General features: G+C 43.6%; 1 protein-coding gene across 1 annotated transcript in view; it reads left to right on the plus strand.

The window, feature by feature from the left end:
* The window catches only part of Mypn (myopalladin), a gene marked incomplete in the record, with an annotated part of 83,973 nt that overhangs the window by 22,947 nt on the left and 43,721 nt on the right, over nt 1-17,305 (plus strand). The window contains 4 exon segments of the mRNA XM_013514883.1: nt 7,752-7,927; nt 10,437-10,488; nt 13,163-13,277; nt 14,411-14,482. Coding sequence (XP_013370337.1) covers nt 7,752-7,927; nt 10,437-10,488; nt 13,163-13,277; nt 14,411-14,482 — 415 coding nt within the window.

The following is a 17,305-nucleotide window of genomic DNA, read 5'->3' on the forward strand; positions in this document are numbered from 1 at the left end:
CTATATACTAGTCAAGATAAAAGGAAACAATAATAAATGATAATTTTATAGATAAGTAAATTATGAAATAATAAATACACTGAGATGAAAAAATGAAGGATTCCTCAAAAGAAACAATAGAAAGTTTCCGGCCAGCCCAGCCCAAAGTAATATAGTCTTTATTTTATTTATTTATTTTTTGGTCTTTTTGAGACAGGTTCTCGCTATGCAGTCCAGGCTGGCCTTGAGCTCACTTTGTAGCCCAGGCTGGTCTCGAACTCACAACGATCCTCCTGCCTCAGCCTCCCAAGTGCTGGGATTACAGGTGTGCACCCCCACGCCTGGCTCTAGTCTTTAAAAAAATTATTTTAGGCATTATTTTCATCTTCACATTTACTCACCCTGTCTTTGGCTATATGGGAAGGGGTGGTCTTGCTATCCTAATATCAGACAGTTGCTTATTTATGCTTTTCTTAAACTACCAGCAAGTTTCCACCCAGAAGAACTCAATAAATTTAACAACACCTGAAGCATGGAGCTGTCCTCTCTCTTAGCATCCCCCTCCTGTGACTGAAACTTGCTAGTGGACATAAAAAGCTGTTAACTCATAGGCAGCCAAATAGGACGCACAGAACACCAAACTGTGTCACAAGATCCACTCTAACTTGGAGCTCTGTTAGCCTTTGTGGTGTTTATTGTAAGGGAGAGACAGGGACATTCATCTAATAAACATCTGAATAAATGTATAACTATAAATGATGTGTAGGTTCTGCAAAGGAAGAGAACAGGGTTCCAGGGGAGAGGACAGTGGAAGACAGAGGCTTTGGAGGGGCCGGAGGGCTAAGGGAGGGCTCTCAGAGCCCACTCTTAATGAGCATTCGTACTGGTGAGTCAGAGTAGCACATTCAAATACATTTAGAAGTTGTTAATGTGCTAAAACAATGAGTCATAACATTTACCCAAGTCATATTTTAGATGAAACAGGAGCCTCACAGCAGAATGGTGTACACAGCCAAAAACTCCAATTAAACTCCGAAAAATGTGTCTCCTCGGTGCCCCATTTCCCCAGCAGGGAAGTTGGCCGAATGAGCAGACCTGCTGACGCACGCTATGCCCGTGCAGCAGAGGCGGGGTCTTCTCTGTCGCTGGGCCCTGCCCGCTGCCCAGGCCACTGACTCCTTTCTGCTGGCCGTGACTCACACCCGGCTCCTGCTCCGTCCTGTCGGTGTCATGAGGATTTGGCGTCCTCAGACCACGCAGCTGAGAGGGCGTCTGTGTGACACAGAGGGACGTGCAGGAGCAGTTTTCCTCCCACCTCAACGTCGTCGGAGTAGCTGCAGGAACTCAGTGCCGCTTCGGCAGGCAGCCTGGCCAGCGTGTTACTTCTCAGAGGCCACGGGGCTGAAGCCAGAGGTGCTGTCACTGACTGTTCCCTGGCCTGGCTGAGGCTGTCCTGGCCATGTGAGAGGCTGCACACCGCTTCTGACAGAGTGCAGGCATCCGAATCATCCCACTTAGCTCCTTCTGGCTGTCAGATTATCTGTGGGTGATTCCCTCTCATTTTGGTAAGGATAAAAAATCTTAGCTAAAGAATTGCAGTAACACTGTAATGTTTATATGAGGGAAAGTATTTCTTTGTTTTGAAATAGCCATTTATATTTGTTTTAGCAAATAAATAGAACTGCATTTTTCAAAAATTCAAGTAGTAGTAAAGAACAGATCATTTTCAACTCTCTTAGCAGTTTCCTAGTAATTCCCCTCTAAATTTCTGAATAATACACCAGTGATTCTCAGACTTTGGGTTCTCAGGACCCCATACAGTTATAAAAACCATTGAAGCCCAAGAGAGCTTTTGTTTAAGTGAGCTATAGTTATCATATTAAAAATTAAAACTGAGAAATGTTTCAAATATTTTCTCATTTGTTTTTAAGTAAGAGTAATAAATCTACTAATACAAATAACTTTAGGAGGAAAAACTGTTTTCCAAGGCAAAAAAGGAATGGAGTAGCAAAATGAAAAGAATAGCAGAATTTTATATTTTTTTGCAAATCTCTTTAGCACCTGGATTAGACTTCTGCTGGATTCTCATATGTGCTTCTGCATTCAGTTTATTGTACTTTGTTGTTCAGGTTGAAGTTAATGAAACAAATCCAGCCTTACACGCACACACAGCTGAAAACAGAAAGAGTGTTATAACGGCCTCCTTGGACCACTGTGACACTTCTCACTTCGTGCCACGCCAACATTCAGCTGGCGGTAGCTTCCTGAAGGTTGGTTGCCGTGCAAAATCTGAAACCGCAGCGATGCGTTGTTGTCCTCTGCCGTACCCACACGCATTGGTCCATCCCGAAATTAAAGCGGGTAACATTCCACACCGGTCATTTGGAAAATAAATATGTAATGCTGATCTTCAAAAAGGCAACACATTTGACTACACAGTATAAAAAAAAACACATTTTCTAAGATCACTTATTTCCTCCAAAAGTCTTTAAGTATTGGGAAGCCCTGGACTCATAGTGGGGGATACACGTTTCCTAATTTCTCATGGAAAGTCCACTTTTCCCCACTGGCAACAAGTGTTTTATTTTTACCAGAAATGCCAGCCTTACTTCCCTTGTTTTTGAGGAAATGTCTGCAGAATACCCATTTCTGAATAATCAGTTTGTCTGCCAGTCGTTCTTTCAAGCTAAAATATTGTTTCCTACATTAAGCAGATTCCACCCGCAGCCCAAGTGTTACCCAAACGCTCTTCCATGTACACCAGAAATGCTGTATTCTGCTTTCTCGGTTCACCACCCAGAGTATTTCTGAAGACATGAACTCAAGTTTGAGATTTAACAGAGGTGCCGATATTTATTGCTTCACTAAGAAACTGGTTTTTGTTTTGGTTGGGTTTGGTGTCTTACTGTGAGAGTGGTGGAAGGTCCGAAGCGCAGTCAGGGTTGTGACAGTGCTTTAATCTGTGCTGCTAGAGCAGCAGCAACTTTAGCCATTGTGACTTTTGCTCCACTGGTGTAAATGTCAGCAAAGTGGAAAGGCAAATAATCTCACTCGCTTGCACATACGTAGCCTGCACTTTGGGAACCGCTGGAGTGTGCTTAAACTACTGTTGCTTGGCATGCGGACGGAAGCTGTTCGCAGAGACTTCCTGTTCTGCCCTGCCCTGGCTTTGAACCTCCACTGACGCGCCGCCATTCTCCCTCGTTCACCAGCTCAGTATGATCAGCGTTTAAGAAGTTTTTGATGTTTATTTTCCTGTTATTGTGTGACTGTTTGTTACCAGGCCTAGCAGCATGAAGTGAGTGTTTCCTTGCTTGGGCAGTGGCCCTCCATATCTGCAGGGGATGGGCTCCAGGACTGCCCCAGGGTTCCTAAACTCTGCAGAAGTGTGAGTCCCTTATGTAAAACTTTATTTTATATGACCTGTGCACATCTTCCCAAATAGGGGCGTTGCTGGTTTTATTCGGTTGGTAATGGAGTTTGACGCAAGGGCCCGGCCCGTGCTGGGCAAGCCCTCGAACAAGTACACCCCAGGCCTTCCATACCTACAGTCATGTCTAGATTACTCATAATAACTAAGTCAACGCAAATGCTATGTTAGTAGTTGTTATACTGCATTGTTTAGGAACTAATGGCCCAAGTAGGCCTGCGTATATTCACAGACACAATTCTTTTTCCAGATGTTCTTCGGGGGGCCCGTAGTTGGTTGAATGCAAACATTGGGTCCCACAGATATGGAAGGCTGAAAGTACTACTTTTTATGTTGACTTGTTGTGCTTGTTGTCTTGGTTTTGCTGTTTGTTTTTGTGCACTAAGTTCTATGGTCCTATCACAAATTTGCTTCAGTTCTCCAGTTTGTGAAACCTGTACATATTCTGTGCCGGGCAGCTGAGTCTCGAGTGAGCCGCTCTGCCCGTTTGTTTTGCCCTAGAGAAATTCCTTAGCAAATCTCTCTTTATTCTTCTCCAGTATGGAAGGGCTTGCTCCACCCTCATCCCTGACTGCACAGATGGGGGAGCTGACCTGACGGGAGGGCCAAAGCTCATGTTCCAAAATGGTAACCCATTTCCCTGTTTCAAGCTCCATGCCATCTCCTTTTTAATTAGCAATTTTGTCCCTCCAAATCCCAAAACTTCCTGGGATTCTGCTGTACAATTTGGCTTCCTCTTTTACTAATATCCCCAAATAGGCACTTGGTATGCACGTTTCTCAATTCTCTTAGCTTCTCAGCCTGCTCTTGTATTTTGCACCAGTTTGGGTTTAGCAAGACAAGGTCTTGCTAAGTTACCCAGGCTAGTCTCGAACTTGTGATCGTCTTGCCTCCACCTCCAAGAACTGGAATTACAGGCGGGGACTGCCACTCTTGGCTTCTCAGTCTGCTTTCTGTCTTCCAGAAGTCTCTGAGGTCTCAGAAACTATTGTCTCCCCTCCTATCCTTTTTGTTTTCATGACTTTGTACCTTTAAACAATTACTTTATTCTCCTTTCAGGGGCATGTCAGGAAGGGAGGAGAGATAAACTCACACTGAGTATGTCACAGTGAATTGGATGCCGGGTTTATATTTGGAACCAGAGATATGCTGTGAGGGTTTGGTCACTCATGCTCCTTGGAGCCTTGGTAAGATTTGTGCTCAAGGAGATTTATGAGCCCACCTCAGCTGCTGTATGCTCAGCGTACTATTGCTGCCCCAAGAGAAATGGAGACTGGTTGAGAATTTGATGGAATAATAAATGCTCACCCTTTTTTTTTTTTTTTTTTTTGGTTTTTTTTGAGACAGGGTCTTGCTATACAGTTCAGGCTGGCCTTGAGCTCACTTTGTAGCCCAGGCTGGTCTCAAATTCCCACCGATCTTCCTGCCTCAGCCTCCTGAGTGCTGGGATTACAGGCATGCGCCACCACACCTGATGCTCACCAAATATTAACTATTAAATTTTCCCATCATTTGGTCTTTTGGTAATTTCTGACTACCTGCCATGTGCCAGGGCACGGTTGTAGTCCTGGAGTTGAAGTGGTAAGTGAGAGAGAGTGCACTCTTGTGGGCTGCACAATCCAGTGAGGGAGCAAAATGTGACAAAGTAAATACATAAAATAATTTCAGATAGCAAGGAGTGCTGTGACGATTACAGAAGAAGGTAACGGCATAGAGGGATTATGGAAAAAGAGGCTCCCTTGGAAGCAGGCCCGGCGAGTCCTCTCTGAGTCTGAGCAGAGGTTTGACTGATGAGAGGGACCTGTCTGTGTGAAGATCTGGGGGAGGAGGACTTCAGGAAGCACAGAAAGCCTGCGGTGAGGACAAGCTCCGTGTGCTCATGGACTGGAGAGACCACCGAAGGGAAGAGTGGCAGGAGTCCGGGTGGAAAGGCAGGCTTGGGAGGTTATCCCAAGTAGAGGCGATAACAGAAACTTCAGGGTGAGGCGAGACGGCCCAAGGAGAGGGTGGATGGAGAAGTGCCAGGCACTGGGTGCCGCAGGGGCGTCTCAAACCCTGTCTGGCCAGTCAATGCATTCGTAGCCCAGAGAAATTCTCACACTGAGTGCCATTAATTTGTGTTAACTAAAAGCATGAATGAAGAGCAAAAAAGAAATTTTCAAAACACAGCAATAGGAGACATTATAAAAGCCGAGTCTTCTATGACATGGTGTAGGTATTTTTTTAAAAGGTGAAATTAGAAAACACAACTATCTTTGAGAGTTGGTGGTAAAATGTAAGAGGTGATATCTGAGCCCAGTGTGGGTAGACCAGTTATATATGCAATTGCAAAAGGCAAAGGCGAGAATCTCAGAGAGAGAACCTGAGCAGAGACTGAATGTGGGGGTGACCGTGACGTATTTGTGGGGCTCTGGAGAACGACTTGACTGTTGGGAAGATGAACAGGTGGGATTTCCTTAATATGCTTTAGCATTTTGCTTTGTAGAGGGTGGGAGGAGGAACTACAGCTCTGAGAAGTCAGATCTGGCAGAAGTGAAGACGTAACTATCAGAGTTTTTCACCCTGAGTAGTTATAATACCTCTCCACTCAATTACTTTTTATTATATCAATTAATAATTATTATTTCCAAAAAATGAAAATGACAAAAGAGGTGCATGAGACGCCTCACTCCGTTGTCGTCCATCTTGTTTCCCTTCACCCTGAGAGGCAGCCACACTTGATTTTCACTTTATTCTTTCTAGTTTTCTCTATGTCATACTTCTTGCCCCCTGTATCTGTTTCCTACGGCTGCCACAACAAATTACCACAAACTGGGTGACTTAAAATGAGAGAATGAGGCTGGAATCAAGTGTCGCTAGGGAGGTGTTGCAGCTGAGACGCTGGGTCTCTTCCTGCCTCCAGTGGTGGCTGTCGATCCGTGGTGTGCTTTGGCTTGCAGCCATGTTGCTCCGGTCTCTATCTCTGTCGTCACGTGGTGCTCCAGTCTCACATGGGTTCTCATCCTCTACAAAGACCCTTGTTTCACTGGGTTAGGGCCCATCCTACTGACCCATCCTACCGACCCATCCTACCGACCTCTTCACTTCATTACATCTGCAAGACTGTTATTTCTGAATTAGGTCATATTCACATGTATGGGGGGCGGGTAGGACTTCAACCTACCCTTTAGGGGAGACATAATCTGCCCCATAATGCCCTATTTCTTACAGAATGCCAACACCTATTTTTTACCGTAGTGTTAAAATTTACCACATATGTTAGGTTCCTTTCCATATCAATACATACTGATCTTTCTGATTCTCTGTTTTAGAGCTGCAGAGTGTCCCATTGTGTGGCTGTATTGTGGTTTATCAGTTCCCTAGTGATGGACATTTGATTTGTTTCCCATCTTTTGATATTTTATTGAGTACCCTGTACAGGGATCATTTCAGGTGTGTGCAAGTCTATCTGTATGATAGATTCCAACAAGTGGGTTTTTGGGTCCAAGAATAACACATTTGTAATTCTGGCAGTATTGCCAGACTCCTTTCATGGGACTTATGCCATTTTATATTCTCACTAACAATGCGTAATCATCCTTTGACTTCTGCCAATCTATTAAGTGAAAGATGGTACTTCCATTTAATTTAATATGTGTTTCTTTTTTCTTAGTACCTCTTATATTTTAAACAACTTTGTAAAAATTATTTTTATAAACATTTGGCCAAGAAAATCCTATGCTATAGTAAGTTTCTAACTTCAAGTATATAGAATTAAAGTAAAATATCATAATAGAAATATGTTTAAGGTAGGTTATTTGCCAGTGTTGGGCCACCCCTGGGAGAGTATGACCCAGCCTCCTTACTCCAGTGATGGAAGAAACAGCAAATTCATTCTCTTTAGGTTAGGGCAGAGGCAATTCCGTGGCAGGGAACACGTGTGCCCCACTTCGCAGTCCCTTTCTGTATCTTCGGCGCTTGCCAGCTGAGCTATTTAATGCGTAGTAGAGAACAGAAGGTCATTTAGGAGAAGCCACCTTCCACAGCAAAGGCCTGCTCCTCGTGGGAGGCTCTAGTGCCTCCTCTCGCGCCCTGTCAGTGTATCTTTCTAAGTAAGAGTCACTTTCCAATTTACTGAGTAGAGCGTCAGTGTGGTTTGACTGCTGCCAACTCTTCTATTGTGTAGCAATGGGTTGTTTAATGTTCTGACTCTAAATTACATTTGCCGCAGCATTCTTCTTAGGAAATATCTGGAGCCCTGTCTGTTATTAAGTCTCTTTTCTTCTTAGAAAGTATCTGGAGCCGTCTACGTTATTCGCTTGTATTTCAGTTGTGTCCAATGGTCGTATTTCCTTCGTTGTAGGTGGTATTGTGAAGGCAAGGAACTTGAAAATTCCCCAGACATTCAGATCATCCAGGCAGGAAACCTCCACTCACTGACCATCGCTGAAGCCTTTGAAGAGGACACAGGGCGCTATTCTTGCTTTGCGTCTAACATCTATGGGACAGACTCAACTTCCGCTGAGATTTATATAGAAGGTAAAGAAAAATACTCTTGAAAGGTGATAATTACTAGTAGAGCATAAATTTAATGGGGGATGCTGGCACACACCTGTAATGCTAGCACTCAAGAGGCTGAGACAAGAGGGTTGCTGCAAGTTCGAGCCCAGGCTGGGCTATATCAGTGAGTTCAAGGCCATCCTAGACTACCTAATGAGGCCCTTTCTCAAAACCACACCAAACCAAACATAAAGCCATAAATTTATAATAAATAAACATTTATTAAGAGCCTATTCTACCATCCTTTGGGGCAGTGGAGATATTGCAATGAACCCAGCAAACAAAAATTCATAGATTCCTATGCTGGTAAATGTACATTATAATGGGAGAAACAAATGAGGTAAATATATAAAGCATGTAAGATCATAGATATAAGTAAACCTGCAGAAGAAGTAGCAAAACAGCTGATGCAGGAGGATCATTACAAGTTTGAGGCCAGTCTGGGCTACAAAATGAGTTCAAGGTCAACCTGAACTGTATAGTGAGACCCTGTCTCAAGAAAAAAAGAAAGAAAGAGTGAAAGAAAGAAAGAAAGAAAGAAGAAAGATATAGCCAAACAGTGGATAGGAACTGTATATGTACATGTATGAGTGTGTGTGCATGTGTGTATGCGCATGTGTGTTGACTCTATTTTTAGGCAGGGTAGCCAGAGAAGACCTTGTGGATGACACTTGCATGGTGGTCTGGAGGAAGCAAGGGAGTGAGCTACAAGGATATGCAAGAGAAAGGTGCGCTAGGCAGAGAATCAGCAGGTTGAGTGGCGCGGAGGCCCTGGGCCCAGGTGGAGGCCAGTGTGAGCAGTGCAGCGCAAGGCAGGGAGAAAGCAGCAGGATGGGCGGCCTGCAGGTGCAGGTGGGCGGGGCGGAGGAGATAGGAGGGGAGAGTGTGTCAGTACCGCTAGCTCACTGCAGGGATTTTGGTTCTCACCTTGAGGAGATGGGAAATTCCAGAGGGCCTGAGCCAGACAGTTTGAACCGAGTGACTCTGGCTCCCGATGGAGAATATACAGCTGGGGAGGAGTTGGGGATTTAGCTCAGCGGCACAGTGCCTGCCTGGCAAGCACAAGGTCGTGAGTTCAATTCCCGGTACCGGAAAAAAAAACAAACCAAAAAAAAAAAAAGAGAGAGAGTATACAGCTGGGAACCAAGGTAGCAGCAGGGACCCTGGTTGGAAGTATCTCAAAGGCTGCTACATCAGTGTCCGTTGGCTGTGATTAATTTCAAGGAAGACATCAGTTTATGGTCCTCGTGTCTACATAAACATTCATTCTTATTTTGTGTCATCCTCTGAGTTTTTTTCCTAAGGACATTCTTTAGCACTTTTGTTGTCTACAATACCTTAAAATGCCTTGGTCTCAGCATTTGCCTATTGTATTATTGTGGTGTCAATGTCCATTTATCAACTCAGTTGTAAGGCCAGGACTGTTTCATGATTTTTTAATCTCCAAAACCTTACATAATACCAAGGACATAGTGAATATTTGATAAACATTTACTCAGTAAGCATATGAATAGGAACGTGTTGAATGTTTTTATCCCAAGCATTCAGAGTATAATAAATACCTCCCAATTTAGCTCTGTTTTATCTTCCTGGAATTCACTATCTTGAGAAGTAAATCCAGGATCAAGATCCTGGTAGCAGCGCTGAGATTGGATTGCTGGGGTTTTTTTCTTTGTGGCAACAGGACTTCGAACACCCCCACTGTCAAGGTGGAGAAGGACGTGTTAATATTAGGACAGGGCGGAAGGGCAGCCTCCTACACCTACAATGTTTGGAATCCAGCATAATCTCCTCTTTTATTCAGTCTTACAGGCCAGGAGCATGAGTGCTTATGAACACCAGAGAATGTCTGCAAAGGTCTCTCTGCAGTCCAAAGACATCAGCAGGTGTTTTCCGTACTCAAACATCAGACTGGATCAGTTAATTTTTTTATTAATTAAATTTATCAGTACATTTTAGGTATACATAGTGACCACATTCATCATAGGGAATTTGTACCTGTACATGATATAACTTGATTCTTTTTCCCCCCTTCCCTACCTTCCCTTCAACCCCTCGTCCCCTCCTTATTTATAAGAACTTTGCTTCTATTTTTTTCTTCTTTTCCCATTTTTCCCTTCTTTCCTTTTGCCCTTCCTTCCTCCCAGCTCCTCTTCCCATTTGAACATTTTTTTCCTATTTCCCAATATCTATTATACATTTTGGTCCTTATTTAAACTTTCATTTTCTCACACTGGAGAAACAATGTGTATTTACACATGTGTTGGGCCAGTTAATTTGAACTTGAACACTAACTAGAGATGTGACCTTGAGCAACTCCTTCAACTTCTTAGGGTGTGTTTCTTCATTTGTCAAATCGAACGTTAGGGTAGAAAATCACTGAGTTCATTTCTAAGTCTAAAATTCTATAGATCTTCAAATTCAGTTGAGGAACTGGTTTAAGAAATTATCATCTTCAGAATCTCACATCTTGTTTTTATTTCTCCAGGAGTTTCTTCTTCTGACTCAGAAGGGGACCCTAACAAGGACGAGATGAACCGGTAATCCTAATTTCTGTCCTGTAGCCTTCCCATCCTGGGATCACATCTAGTCACACCTTTTCCCATCCAAGAAAACACCCAGTTGGCCGGGCGAGGTGGTGCACACCTGCACTACCAGCTGTGTAGGAGTTAAGGCAGGAAGACAGCAAGTGAAGGCCAGAGTGAGCAATAGCAACACCTTGTCTCAAAATAAAAAGAGAAAGGGCTGTGGCTGTACTCCGGGTTCAATCCCAGTACCAGGGGAAACAAATAAACTTCTAATTGGTTTCTAGGTCTTGCAAAAGGTGACTTCAGGGTATGACCTAAAATTAAATTAACTAATTTAAAAAAGCAGAGCAGATTTGGAGAAGATGCTATGTCTTTTGCTTAAGTCTTGCCTAACAGGTTAATTCAAATATTCTCAATATTTAAAAAATGAAGCATCACCTTTGAAAAATCATCTTACTTTTATCTACAGAGTAAAAAACAATACCTGATGGTTTAAAAATCGCATGCTTAAGTAGTATTTCCAAGAACACAAAACCTAGTAATCCTAAATATGTGTGTATATAATTTATAATATATATATAGTTTTACACATAATTTTATACACTTTTTACTACAATAATTTATTTAGCATACACATACAAATAAGTGATCTGGACAAGTTACAACCTTTTGGCCAAACAGTTGTGCCAAATGCTGAACAAAGTCATGTCCATCCATTCATCACCCTCCACAACTGCACACTGAGCACTCACTCTGCCCCAGGTGCTGTGCCAGACCCAATGGATTCTGTAGAAAGTCAGATGCTTCCTGCCTTCAAGAGGCTCACACTCTAGTAGAGAAACATAGCAAGTCTGGCAAGACATGTATGGAAGCACCTGGACAGTGAGAATGATGAGATGGACCAGACTGTGATGCCCACACACAGTGGGATTACACACAAGTGTAATCCAGGATTACACACAGTGTGTGCGGGATTGCACACAAGAGACTGTTTTTAAGCTGGGGAGGGAGAAGGAAATCAAGAAAAGCTGCACAGAATTTTGACTCGTACCTGAATTTTTGTGTGTATGTTTTTTAAAATACTGGAGATTGAATCCAGAGCCTTGGGTATGTTCTACCACTGTGTATAACCTCAGTCCTTCCTATGTTGAGACAGTCTTCCTAAATTGGCCAGGCTGACCTTGAATTTGCAATCCTCCTGCCTCAATCTCTTGAGTAGCTGAGATTACAAGCACGAGCCATCATGCCCAGCTCTAAAATGAGTCTTAAAAGAAGAGTAGGAGGGCGCCCCCACAACCAGAGGTCATTCCGGGCAGAAGCCATGGGGCCTGGAAATAGTCACAGTAACCACTGCTTGTGATTACATGGAGCACACAGCGGGATTCAGGAGAGTGGTTAGAGACGTAAACTGTGTTTGCATATCCGCCTTCCCTTACAGAGGGGAACTCCGTAAGGGGAAATCATGTTCCATTCTTCAGAATTTTTTGCCCGTGTCTACCTTGTGACAATAATTTGCTCTCAGCCTTTCCACAGATAGAAAGAGCTGGAGTAAAGAGTTCCTCCTTCACGCCCTTCGTGGGTGCCCTCCTGCCTCAGCTGCCTTCTCTTCTTCCCCTTGCCAGTCACCTGCTTAGAGCTCTTGCCGTCTGCTCCAGCCTTTTCTTTTACAGCTTGAAAGTACTGTTACCAGTTATCCCCAGAAAAATCATTTTGATCCTTTCATTTTCCTGGCTCAAAAAAAATGAGTATCGAATCGGCCCGTAATCCCAGCACTTAAGAGGCTGAGTCAAGAGGATCACCATGAGTTCGATGCCAACCTGGACTATAGAGTGAGACCCCTTTGGTATCAAAAAACAAAACAAACAACAACAAAAAAAGAAGAGTATCTACAGGAAGACAGAAATTGAACATGAGACAAACGTGTTTTCTTAATCTGAAATCAGCCTACGTGCAAAGCCTTACTCAGCAGCGTGGCCGGGCGGCCTCCCGGCCCCTCTCTCCGTCGGGCTGCCTGCGTCCCACCCCAGCCACACACGGTTCACTTTCTCCTTCCCTGTCAGTCTGCGCACTGTGCTGGGAATGCTCTCTCTAGTTGTTTAGTTTAGGTTGTGTAGTTTGGTTTGGTTTGGTTTTGCTTGACACAGGGTCTCACTATGTAGCCCAGGCTGGCCTCAAACCCATGGTGACCTCCTGCCTCAGCCTGCCAAATGCTGGGATGACAAGTGTGCACTGTCACACCCTGAAAATGTGTGTAAATTTGAAAAGCTTGTTGATTTCAGGTTATTTCTACTTTTTGACATGCCAAAATGACACTGGTAAAGATTTACAAATCTGGCCTCCTACTTGAAATGGAAAGAAGAAATACAGAGAACAACCAAACAAACCTTCAGAGAATTGCCTCTGCCCGTGTTCCTGTCATGGATCTCAGGGAGCTGTTAATAAGTCTGACTCCCTGGCTACCCTGCATGTAACCCACAAGAATGGTGTCTCGTTCATCTCCATGTCTGCATTGCTGGGTGAAGTGTAGCCTGAAGTTCTCAGTAAACACTTGTAGGATACTATCAAGCCAAGTGTGTGATTAGCCCGAACTACATGCAGTAGAGGCTTTACTAGTTTTGTTGAAAGACTTTTCTCAAAAAGTCCTAGCTCTATTTTATAATCTATATGTATCTTAATCATTTCTCAGAATCCAGAAGCCAAACGAGGTGTCCCTGCCTCCCACTACTTCTGCAGCCATTCCTCCAGCGGCACCCCCAGCCCCGCATTTGGTGGCCCAGCCCAGAGTGACAACCATCCAGCAGGTACAGAATCTAGATGGAACGCGAGTGCCGTGGGCTGTGACGGACGTGTGCTGTGACCGACTGTGACGGTCTTGTACGGCACAATCGCTCTGTCCTCTGTTGCAGCTCTGTGGGGTGAAGGTCACTTTGCACTCCTGATGTAGGAGCGGTTCCCACTGCTCCAGCTTCATAAGCAAATATTACAGGAAAGGGAACTCTTCTCAAATTAGTCTCTGACATTCTGGTTTTATTAAGAGTGACAATTACTTGCATGATGAGCTACCAGCTCTTGGACCAGCCCAGGATACTCTACATCATAAAACTCAGTTTCATGGAGCACGAAAGATTTTAGTGCCTAAGAGAGAGCAAGCAGGAGGTTATTTTTTAGGAAGTAGTAAAGGGTCTCATCTTTCAAGTTAATAATAATAATATATGCTTAGTATTTAAAAATTCAGAAAGTTAAGGGGCGTATTAAGTAAAAACTTTAATCAGGGTTCTACACCACTCCTCAGAGGTACTTCCTACTAGAAGTCTCAGATAGTTCCAGGCATTACCTATGCACATATAAGAATAGATATATATGCATATACTGTAAAACACATTAAATCATATGACCTAAATGTTTGTAAAACGTGATGATATATTGTTTCTTGATGATTAATATATTTAACTTATTGATCTCCAACCTTTTATTTTTAAAAATCAGAATTATTTACCTAATCCATTTAGTGATGCAGAAGGATAGAGTTTTAGTTCTAATTCATTGGCTTTCCACTGTGATCTGTGCTGCCCCAGGGGTTTTATGAGATCGCTTCAGGGAATTAGTGTTAATTACCTGGATTCATACGCTGAGCAAGGGAATGGATAGTGTGTCCATGACCTACAAAGAAATGCACTCAATTTCACCTAAAATCTGAAGGCTGTGATTTATAAACCTAGAAAATATGCCTTTTGATTTGAGATTAATTTTATACATCAGGCTGGGGATATAGCTCAACGGCCCAGTGCCTGCCTGGCAAGCACGAGGCTGTGAGTTTGATTCCTGGTACCAAAAAAAAAAATTTTATACATCAAATTCTGTACATTTGTTATACCTGTCAATCTAGGTAATAATTTTAGTGATAATGAGTCTGTTGTTGGTTCCCTTCTAACAGTGCCAGAGTCCGACCAACTATTTGCAAGGATTGGATGGAAAACCTATCATTGCAGCTCCTGTGTTTACAAAGGTAATCAAAGCATGACTTCTTCCTTTCTGTCTTGGCTTTAAAGACACCAGGGCACCCACACAGAGTTATAGATCCTAAGTTGACTGATTTTATTTCAGTATTTTTGGCTCATGTAATAAGAGTATAAGGAGCTTAGGGTTTTTTGGTTGGTTGGTACAGTATCACTTCAAGTCCCAGATTTCTAATGATAGGTGCTTTTTGTTGTTGGGCTTTTGCTGCTGCTGCTGTTGTTTTTGTTATTTTTCCTAGTACTGGGGATGGGTCTCAGGGCCTTACATATGCTAGGGAAGTGCTTTGTCAATGAGTTATATCCCCAGCAATTACCCTTTACCCCCTTTTTTGAGATAGGGTCCTGCTAAATTGCCCAGCCTAGGCTATCCTCCTGCCTCAGCCACCTGAGTAGCTGAGACTGCACCACACACACCAAGCTTTAATAGCAGTTCTTATGATGAGATCATTCCCTCTCGCCATAAAGACCTCTTTGACCATGCTTGGTCTGTGAGACAGCCACACCCAAAGATCAGGTGATACAGTTCCAGCCACTTACTACTCCAGAGGTTTCTCTGGACTTTCAGAAGTATCTGGTTCCAGGGATCTGTCTTTGGAGCTCAAGGACATGGAGTTAAATGCTCTTGGGAGGTTTAACATAAAGCCTCTCTCAAGGACAAAAAGCTTGTTTTCTGCTCCATGGTATCAGCTATTCTGACTCACAGTCTTTGTATTTAGAACTGGAAAGTTCAGTCAGGCACTTTCACTTACAAATAAAACAAAACACGAGAGGCCCAGAGAGATTACACTGTGTTGCCAAGTCACAGGACTAGTTAGTGGCTCGAGTAGGGCGAGAAACAAGTTCTTCCACTCCCCGGTCTATGTACCCTTGTACAACACAGAGTATGTTTCTGTGCTGTTTGAAACAGTAAGTTCAAAGGTTAAAAACTTGAATCCCCTTGGATTTGGGGGGACTATGAAGACCACATGGGCAGACTCTTCCCCTGCACTTATAGTCTAGTATGTGAACATTAAACTCAGGCCCAAGAGACTTTATCCCCTAAGAAGTATGTTTTGGCTTAGAACAGTGGTTATCAGCCATGGTTGGTCTTGCTCTCCAGAGGTTATCAGGGCTGTCCGGAGACACTTTTGGCTGCCACAACTGAAGACATCCAGGAATGCAGCTAAACCTTCTCTAGTGCATAGGACCATAGCCCTCCACAAGAGAGAAATATCCTCCCCAAATGTCAATTGTGTTGAAGCTGAAAAGTTCTAGGAGTAAGGAAATTGGCACATGTGACCTTTTCCAGCAAGTAGTACTGCTTAAGAGCTAAATCCGTAACTCCCACAGGAGCCTTGGTTTCAGAGAAGTTCCGCCATATTGGCTCATCCAAGATGGCCTCCAGTACCCGCAAGAGTGCGCCATGTTTACTCATCTCTGTGTCACCCAGGCACACCTTCTTATGTGAGACGAGATGCCTCTCAATTTCTCAGGTTCTTTTTCTGGAGCCTGTATCTGAGATTTCAGCTGTATTATTTTCAAAGATGTGAAGTAGGAAAGTAACATGTCACTTGGTAGATACAAGACACTGATGAGGAACTATAGGCAGGTGTGTGTGTGTGTGTGTGTGCATGCACTTGTGTGAAATGCAGCTAACAGAGCTAGTTCTTGTTATCTTTTATTGTTACTGCTGAGTCACCTCGCCTTAACACACAGCATAAGTGCTGGAAGTCAGCACACTTAATTTGTCACACCCCTGCGTCACACCTTAGAGACAGTGCTGACTCTTCAAAGGCAGCTGAGCCACAGAGTAGCTGACGCCCAGTCTCAGGAAAGCCTCCTGTCTTCCCAGCCTCAACACCGTCAGCCAGCCAAGTAGGTGACCCCGGAGGTGTCCTCATCTCCTCTCAATTTCAAGTCTTAGGGGCTCTGCTTTCCATTCTTCTTATCACCCAGGCATGCGTCTGGTGCATTTATCAGAGATAAAACTGTTCACTTCTCTGCTTGCCCTGATCACCTTGAAAGCTATCTCTAACCACAGTTCGTAAAGGTAATAGCTCCAATAGCAAGCATGAGGCCCTAGGTTCAAGCCCCAGCATCCATCAAAAAGAAGGGGGAAAACTCTGATAGGAACCTTTAACATTTGCTCTTTGCATTTCACAGGTTAATGAGAGGGTCAGGTTTGCGTTTGTGTGGTGACTCTGATTGCCTTCTTATAATTACAGGCAGACACATGGGATAAAGACACTTGATAAAAACACAGATACATTTGAAAAATAAAAATAGGAAAATGACTTAATCACTAGATATTTGTTAGGTAAAATCCTTACAAGCTTTTCAGTGGTGTCTGCCCTACGAGCAAACAGTCCTCACTACACAGACTCAGCCTCCGTGAGGAGACTTCTCCACCCTCGGGATGTGTGCTTTTGCCTCCATAAATGGGATCAGGATTGTCAGACTCAGGACACTAGGATAGGCTGTGACTCAGATTCCAGAGGGACTTAGCAGCAGCGGTGTGCTTGCGTCAGTTTCCATCAGTAAGGGCAAGATCGAGGTCACAGTCACTGCCAGTGTCATTAACAAATTTCTGAGTCAGAACTACCAGCGATGGCGTTGCCTGTGCCTGAACAGCGAGCACAGGTCCTTTGTGTGGGTTGTTCAGGTTATTCCTGTTCTGTTTACTTCCTTAATGATTCTGGTGTGTCTCCCCCTGAGACTCACTTTCTCTACTGCTCAACAAAACCTTTCTTTGCCAATTATAGCAAGAAGCCATTTGTTTTTAAAGTAATGGTTAGATAGCAGAGTTTTATTTAACTCCTTTTCCCCCTCCTGTG

Source organism: Chinchilla lanigera, unplaced genomic scaffold, assembly GCF_000276665.1.
Source record: "Chinchilla lanigera isolate Chin_1 unplaced genomic scaffold, ChiLan1.0 scaffold00024, whole genome shotgun sequence".
Taxonomy (NCBI): domain Eukaryota; kingdom Metazoa; phylum Chordata; class Mammalia; order Rodentia; family Chinchillidae; genus Chinchilla; species Chinchilla lanigera.